The following is a 9,217-nucleotide window of genomic DNA, read 5'->3' as shown; positions in this document are numbered from 1 at the left end:
AAGGCTTCTTACTCTTTCGTAGTCTCTGAAATACCAGTTCTCCAGGAAAATGGGAAGAGTGTGCCACAGTTTTGTGGAATCTCTGGAATGTAAATGCCAACAAAATGGGACTCATACTTGTATTATGACACATGGATTCTTTCAGTTATCTACAGTATATCAAAATTATTTTTTATAAAAGGTTTTAAAATATAATTTTCCTAAATTATTATTAGACTAGGTCCACTAAAATCTTTTCTTTCCAAATCTTTTAGGTAAATACAATAATATAAGGACATATACCTAATATATAGTGAGTACTCAATGTTTTTTGATTTGATGAATTGAAGCATAATTCAGTCCTCATAATTTATTGGTAATTAATTCAGACCAAAGCAGAGAAAGATTATGAAACCAAAACATGAAATAATTTAGAAGAATCTTCTTCTTAGAGAATGATTCCAATGGCTTGTTTAAATTCACGATTTTGTGGTTCCAAGATATCATAGAAAACTTGGTTTTTGTCAAAATGTTCTCTAATACAAAGTAAATCTTCAACAGAATAGTTATCATTTTTTCCAGTCCAAATAGTCAGGCTGTACCTGCATTAAAAAAAAAAAAACAAAAAACAACAGAATTATATAGTTAAAAGGTAAAAACCAGTGAGGAGGAATTCCAATAAGCCTAAAATTACTCTCATCTGTCTCTAATCCAAATGCACACATATGAAAAAAATTAATTAGCAATGGTGGAATTATACTTTCCTTTCATTCCTTCATCAACATTAAAGGGACTAGAGAGAAAAAAATTAACATAACTATTGCTAAATTAGCTAGCTGCTGTATCTGAATTACAGGAATGTTTAATGGCTTTAGAAACCCAGACTGATAGCACTGAAAATGGGCCAAATTTTGGACAAAAGAATTGAGGAGGCTGTACTGCTGATCAAGGAATCTGTTGTCTACATAAAGACTGTAGCTCTAACCTGGGTTTCTTCAGTAGCCTGACCAGAGTCAAAGGCACAACTGGAAGGAACCGTGAAGACACGCAAATGTCACTGACGTCCCCAATATTTGTATTCACTTATAAGTGGCCCCATTATTCCTTCTGGAGGAGATTGTATGAGATACAAGAATGCCAAGAGATGTCATTAAGAATGTCAAATCGAGTAAATTTAGGTCCATTTCTGGAGTTAAAAAACAATTTATATACACACACACATAGATATAATTATATATATACACATATATATGCAGATTTATTATGGATATAAGAATATGCTCAGAATTTTAGTGTTAAATTGTGTTTTAATTTCTTCCAGTGACATTACTATTACATTACCCTTATTACACCAGAGTCTAGAGAAATGTAAAGCTGTTAAGTAGTTTCATATTTATTTTCCCCATAAACATGTCAGAATCCAGGGGGAAATCTCCAAAGCTTTTTTTCTAGTAATGATAAAAAATAGTCTAACCAAGACATATACTCTTGTTATATTGACACATTCCAGTCCTTAATGGTGACAGCATTCTGAAATGTAACCGAGGGAAGTATTTTGGGTTTTCTTCCACAGCAGTATTTTGTGACAAATCAAAAAGAATTCTTAAACTACAGCTGAGAACACAGAAAAGAAAAAAGGAGAATTACTTTAAAAACCTATATTTTTTGCTAAAATGGCATCCTTACTACTGTATTTGAGCACCATGGTGACAAAGCTTATCAGAGACACAGATATGAACTGAGGTTAAAAGAAGAGCTTTCCAAGTTATTTTGTGTCTTTTAATCTCCCCTCTGTTGTATTTAGACTGAAATAGGAAAAATAAAATTGCCTAAGTGTATCTTAAATTGTATTCCTTCAAATCAATTCTCAGGTTTTATTTTTAAAGCCCTTTGTATTGTGAAATAAGATATATAGAAAATGCATAAAACAGAAACGTACATTTTAACAAATCATTACAAAATGAACTCCAGTGTAACCAAAACAAACCAAGAGCTAGAACATCACCCGCACCTGGAGGGGCACCTTTTTATTTATTTATTTATTTATTTTTTAAATTAATTTATTTACTTTTTAAATACATTTGTCTCTGCCTTCCCCCCACCTCTTTCCCTTGCCCCCTCCCACCTTCCCTCCCTCAGCTCTTCCCCTTTGGTTTTGTCCATGAGTCCTTGCTATATGTTCCTTGACTTTCCCCTTCCCTTCCCTTTCCCTGCCCCCCCCTTCCCTCTTGTCTCCGTTGATTTTTTTTCCTTTCAGTGTTGCTGGTCATATTTTCCTTGCTTCTTTGCATTGTTGGTTAGGTTCCGCTTATAGGTGAGATCATATGGTATTTGTCTTTCGCCCCCTGGCTTATTTCGCTTAGCATGATGCTCTTCAGTTCCATCCATGCTGTCGCAAAGTTTAGTACTTCTTTTTTTCTTTCTGCTGCGTAGTATTCCATTGTGTATATGTACCATCACTTTTTGATCCAGTCATCTACTGATGGGCATTTAGGTTGCTTCCAACACTTGGCTATTGTAAATTGTGCTGCTATGAACATTGGGGTGCATAGGTTCTTTTGTATTGGCGTTTTGGTGTTCTCAGGGTATAATTCCAGCAGGGGAATTGCTGGGTCGAAAGGCAGTTCCATTTTCAGCTTTCTGAGGAAATTCCACACTGCTTTCCATAGTGGCTGCACCAGTCTGCATTCCCACCAACAGTGGACTAGGGTTCCCTTTTCTCCACAGCCTCGCCAGCACCTGTTGTTTGTGGATCTGTTTATGATGGCCATTCTGACCAGTGTGAGGTGGTACCTCATGGTGGTTTTGATCTGCATTTCTCTGATGGCTAGTGATGCTGAGCATCCTTTCAAATGCCTCTGGGCCCTCTGTATCTCCTCCTTGGAAAAGCATCTGCCCAGGTCCTTTGCCCATTTTTTGATTGGATCGTTTGTCTTCTTGGGGTGGAGTCGAGTGAGTTCTTTGTATATCTTGGAGATCAAACCTCTATCTGATGTATCATTAGCAAATATATTTTCCCAAACGGTTGGCTCCCTTTTCATTTTGCTGATGTTTTCTTTTGCTATGCAGAAGCTTCTTATTTTGATGAGGTCCCACTTGTTTATTCTTTCCTTTATGTCCCTTGCTTTAGGAGACATATCAGTGAAAAAATTGCTGCGTGGGATATCTGAAAGTTTCCTGCCAATGTTCTCCTCTAGGACTTTTATGGTGTTGCGACTTATATTTAAGTCTTTTATCCATCTTGAGTTTATTTTTGTGTATGGTGTCAGCTGATGATCCAATTTCAATTTTTTGCATGTAGCCGTCCAGCTCTCCCAACACCATTTGTTGAAGAGGCTGTTATTGCTCCATTTTATGCTTCTGCCCCCTTTGTCGAATATTAGATGTCCATAGAGACCTAGGGCTTATTTCTGGGCTTTCTATTCTGTTCCACTGGTCTATGGGTCTGTTCTTGTGCCAGTACCAGATTGTTTTGAGTATGGTGGCTTTGTAGTAGAGTTTGATGTCCGGTATTGTGGAGGGGCACCTTAATGTCATTGCCCAATCACAACCTTGCTCTCCCCTGGAGTCCTCGCTGCCTTGGCTAGCACTTCCTTGCTTTTTTTAATTTACCAACTCTATATCCACCCCTAAACAATACAGTTTAATTTTTGCCTGTGGAATCATATGGTATATAATACTATTCTTGGTCTTGCTTCTTTTGCTAAATATTATTTGTGAAGCTTAGCCAGGTTGAAACACGTAGCTTCAGTTTATTTACTTTCTTTGGAAAACAGTTTAGCATTATCTACTAAAGTTGAAAATATGGATACCCTATGACTTAAAAATTCTGTTCCTAGAATTCCCTCCTGATAGAACCTTTCTAAATGCAGACACATGTGCACCATAATGTGCGTGTGTGTGTGTGTGTGTGTGTGTTCTCAGCAGCAATCGTCATAATAGTGAAAACTATGAAACAATATAAATGTCATTCAGTAACAGAAGAAATAAATAAGTAGTGATATACAAATAATAGAATGATAGTTCTTTATAAGTTTTATATTAGAGCTCTTCAGAGTTACAAAAATCTCCCCTAATTCTGTGCCTAACCAGTTCATGCCCTTCAGGGTATCTTCTATTGGAAAGAATTTCTGAATTGTAATGTATTCAAATTACTCAACATATCCTTTATGGCTAGTGATTTTGCATCTTGTTTAAGAATTCTTTCCCATACTCAATGTTATGAAGATATTCTCTAGTGATATATTCCATTAAAGCTTTGTTGTTTTACCTTTCATATTAAAAGAAAAAAAAAAACCCTCTGGAAGAGATGGGAGTTAAGAAAACCCAAAATTAAGGATAGAGGAAAACCAATCAACAACAACAAAGAAGAATTAGGCACAGATATGAAAGAACTCACTTAGTGCAATTCCATGGAGGGAAAAGGCACAAGGGAGTGTCACGCTGAAGGGGGTGACCGGCAGTACTTAACTAAATGTTGCCGAGGTTAAAAATTGGACTTGAACAAAGGGTGATCTTCAAATGAGAAATTTCAGGAGGGTGACTGGCTACCCTCCTGAAATTCCTAAGAAATTCCATTCCTAAGAAATGGAAGATAAGAAAATTGAGACAGAATATAGAGAAAGAAATGGAATGGTGGGAACATCCTATTTGGACACAGCAGCCTAAAGTCAGCACTGCTTCCTTTTTCGCCTAAGAATCATCCCCAAGCAGCAAAAAGAACAAAAGAATTAAAATAGAAGCCCAATATTCAATGAAATTAAGAAAGAGTTGAGACTGAAAATTACAAAACAGGTTGAAAAGATCTCCAGGAGCAATAGATTAAGGCCAGATGGGTATAGGAGGAGGTGGCGTTTGCCCGTGCATAAGATGACAGAGGAAGCCTACAAAAGACACAGGTGAGGGGCATATTCTACCTAAGGACTTTGCAGAGTGGCAAGTGGGATCTTCCCTGAATTACGTTTGACCCCAAGAAGCAGTGGAGACAAGGGAAGAGTTTACACAAGAAAGCCAAAGGGAATAAGACTGCTCCCTGCAGCAACCCAAAATTTTAAATTTAAGAGACAGATGAAAGATTTTACTGGAAGATATCACAACTGCCTATCTGCACTGACTGGAGAGAAGTTAAACAGATGCACACGTGAGACTATCTGGGCCAAAAGAACCATAGTCCGGGTTCCTCTAGAATATGAACTTCAGATAAGTTGCTGGTCCAAGAAAAACTCACCTTCTTTAAAGCAGAGTAGTCAAAATAAATTGGGTAGAAGTTTCATACAAGAGAGTACAACAAAATATAAGAAAAAAACAAATGGCAGATGGAATAATAGAAACCTCATCTTTAAACAATTATCAGATAGCTGACACAGATGTAAAACAAACAAACAAAAAGAATGCCACAAAGCAGATGAAAACCACAACCAAAAATGTTTTAAATGGTGCAACTGCCTCTGAAGAAAGAACACAAAGCACAGATATCACTCATCGGAGAGTTCAATAAAAAAGATGGAACATTAATTGGCGATCTTAGGAAAAAAGTAGATAATACTATTACAGAAGTAAGGTGAAATCTGAAGGTATACAAGTGAGAAGAGACATTGTTGAAAACACTGTAAGGGACAGAGAAGGCAAATTATAAAATCAAGTAAAATAAAAATGCAAATAAGTTCAAAGAAAAGAGAGACCAAAGAGAAAATGATAACAAAGATAAACAAAGGAGATCTACATATTTGTAACTGGAGTCCCTAAAAGAGAAATTACAGTGTTACAAATGCAATAGAACAAGTATATAAAAATATAATTCACAGAAATACTACAGAAAAGAACATTTGAATCTATATATTGAAAAGAATACCACATCCCTGAAAAAACTGGTATAGAATGGTCCATATCAAGACAGAGTCTAGTAAAATTACTGAGCCTCAAAGATAAATAACTCTTTCTACATTCAGTGCCCCATCCTTCCCCACCACAAAATCAAGTCACTCATAAGGGCAAAAAAATAATCAGGCTGGCTTCCACTTGCCCACATCAGTGCTCCCTTGGGAAACAGAGGAGCAATCCCTTCAAACACCTCAAGGAAAAGCACTGTGAGCCAAGAATTTAACAGCCAGCCAGTCGTTAAGTATGGAGTACAAAGTTAGACATTAAGAAAAAGAATACAGTCATCTAAAATTAGGCAAGAGGCAGTTAAGAAATACATTAATTTTATTACTGCTCATAGAAATTAACACATATCTGTAACAAAGTAGATTAAGCATATTTTACAAAGAAGCAGTAATTCAGGAAAAAACTAACTTGCCAAATTATCAGGATTAAAAATACAGAAAGAAAATAACTACAGTGAATTTTTTTTAAAGCTATACAAACAGCAAGTATACCAGTTTTCAAAAATAACAGAAGACCAAATACGTGTGTATAAATAAATAAATTAAAGTCTTAATTTAAAAGAAGACAACTGTTAGATTAATGGGAGCCAGGTATCTAAGCATCTGATAAGGAATTTAAGAACCTGGTAAGGGAGAAGGCCAGAAAGAACCCTGAGGTGTTGGGTTCAAATTGGAATTGTTGGTGTGAACTCACAGGTTGTTTAAAAACATATACACACAGGCGGATATAGAAATGGTTACAGATATATATGTAGGCTTGTGTGTAGGTGTGTGTGCATGTCTGTCTGTATACAAACACACATACATTTCCTAGCGCTGTCCATTGAGAGGTCCTAGAAGCAATAACACCCTAGTAGTAATGACTACTAAACTCCCAGATTTTGCTTTCTAAATACCATCTGCCACTACAATCAAGCAAGCATCCTTGAAGAAGTGGCTGATTTGAGAATTGGGACAGGGAAAGTACATGATGAGACTGCCAAGAATGCAAGAACTGAGAGTTGTCATGAGAAAATATTAACTTGACCCAGATTGAGAACATCTTTCATAATAAAAGGGCTGTAGTCTTTACGACTGTCAAGTATATGAGAGAGGGAAAAGTTGAGGAACTATTCCGGATTGAAGGTGACTGATGAGACATGACAACAATGTGTAATACATTTCCTTGGAGAGTTTCCTGGACTACAAAGAACTAAGCGTTGTTGGAATGGCTGGTTGTGGAGTGCATGGCTGTGTTGCCTTGATGCTGATTTCCTGATTGGGAGGCTTCACAGCAGTAACATAGAAGAAATGTCTTTGTTTAGGGCAGTGCCCACTGAAGTACCAACAGATAATGGGGCATCATGCCAGAAAAAAATATAAATAGAATAAAAGAGAAAGAGGGAATGGGGAAGGGAAAGAAAGAAAGAGAGAATGGATAAATATAGGAAAATATTAACAATTTAGGAATCTGGGTAAAGGACGTGTAGTAGTTTTCTGCAACTTTTCTGTAGGTCTAAAACTATTCTTTTAATGACAATAAAACAGCCTTTAAAAAGTCAATAAAAATAAAACTATAAATGTATTTTTCAAGAAAGGCTAAGGCAAAGTTTTCAAGACAAACAAAAAAAGACAATGTGAACTTAGATTAAAAAATTCATTAAACAAGACTAATAAAGAGATCTTTTAATAATAAAGCTATAATTCTTCATGAAGATAAAACAGGTCAAACAAATTTCATTGTCTTGATGCTAGAAAGCACTGGAAACATTGGAGTGGATGAGGGGTGAGAAAGTTTACAGAGAGACTTCCAGTCAAGATGGCAGTACAGGTAAACATCACTCATCTCCTCACACAACCACATCAAAATTACACAAAAATATAGAAGCATTACTTAGAAATCAAGCTCAATGGAAGTCTGACAACCATGGAATTAAAGAAACCACATCCATCCAGACTGGTAAGAGGGGTGGAGACACGGAAGAGGTTGGCCCATATCCACATATGGAGAATAAAAATTCAGGAGGGATATCTTGGGAGTAGAGTCCCAGACCCACACCAGTCCCCCCAGCCCAGGGTTACAGTACCAGGCAGATAAGTCCCCATAACTTCTTGCTGCAAAAAACAGCAGGGATTGAGTTGGCAGAACAAACTTCTGGATTTCCAAGCAGTTCCTCTTAAAGAACTCACACATGGACTTACTCCAACGCACTACCTCTGAGCTCCAGCATAGGCATAGCAGCTTGAAAGGCACCAGTCGCACACAGGGAGGGACTGAAGTGTCTGGTATCAAGGTGAGAGCTGAGGGACAACTTTCTCCCAGAGAGAAAGGCAGGCAGAGGCCATTGACCCTCTTCTGAGCCCTCCCCCTACAGAGCCACAGAGCTGGCAGGCAGGTGGCATATCTGAGTCTCCATCAACCTGGATAACACTGCCCTTCCCTGGAGACCCCACCCGAGGGTCCTACCCAACTTACACGTCCACCCAAACTGTTATGTGTGACTTTTCCATATGAATGGCTGGTCTTGTCTCATACTTTACAACCTCCTAAATCCTATCAAACAAGCAACAACCAACCTTGGTAAGCCCCTAGCCCCTGTACCTTGTGCTAAGTGGCCCCAGACCCAGCACTAGCAGCAGCCAGCTTGGATTCACAGCTTGGCTTAGCCTGGGAATCTCCAAGCCCAGCACAAGTAGCAGTCATCTCAGATTGCTTTATAGCTTGTTCAGGGTGGCCCCAGGCAGAACACAGGTGGAGGCTGACCTTGGCCTGCACCATCCGGGAAACCCGAGGGCCAACACACCCAATGGACAGCTACAGACCATGTCAGAACACCACCATCCTGGCTCTGCACAGCTGATCCTCCACGGAGAGCAGAGGTTGGCGGTCAGTGGTCACAGCCAGTCCCTGCAGCTGACTGGTCTGGATAAATCCCTCCCATTGACCTGCCAACAACAATCAAGGTTCAACTACAAGAGTAGGGGGTACTCAGCCCACATAAAGGGTGCACCTCAAGAACACAGCTTGGGTGATAGGGGAGGTTGTGCCCTGAACCCTACGGGACACCTACTACATTAGGCCAAGCTACTAAGACAGGGAATCATAGCAGCTCTGCCCAATACATAGAAACAAACACAGGGAGGCTGCCAAAATGAGACAAGGAAACATGGCATAAATGGAAGAACTCCAGAAAAATTAAACATCAAAACCCCAGAAAAATTAAAGAGATGCTTTCCACCGCAGAACTCCATTCTTTGGTTTTTGAACCTCATGAATGTATTACTTGCTCAAAGAAGTAAATGAAAAATATTTTTTAAAGCAAACAAAAGGGTATAAAAGACTTATATAACATAACCAATAAAGTTAATGTGTC

General features: G+C 38.3%; 1 protein-coding gene across 1 annotated transcript in view; it reads right to left on the bottom strand.

Moving 5' to 3' along the window:
• Positions 1-322: 322 nt before the first annotated feature.
• Positions 323-9,217, bottom strand: part of FAM151B (family with sequence similarity 151 member B) — a 30,115-nt gene continuing 21,220 nt past the window's right edge. Inside the window, exon 6 of the mRNA XM_054578268.1 lies at positions 323-581. Coding sequence (XP_054434243.1) covers positions 428-581 — 154 coding nt within the window. The 3' untranslated portion in view covers positions 323-427. The remainder of the gene's footprint in view (positions 582-9,217) is intronic.

This window comes from Pteronotus mesoamericanus, unplaced genomic scaffold (assembly GCF_021234165.1).
Source record: "Pteronotus mesoamericanus isolate MK-2021 breed Mesoamerican mustached bat unplaced genomic scaffold, CSHL_Meso_final contig_50, whole genome shotgun sequence".
In the NCBI taxonomy this organism is placed as follows: domain Eukaryota; kingdom Metazoa; phylum Chordata; class Mammalia; order Chiroptera; family Mormoopidae; genus Pteronotus; species Pteronotus mesoamericanus.
The sequence above is the reverse complement of the archived record's forward strand: the minus strand, read 5'-3'. Positions and strand labels throughout refer to the sequence as shown.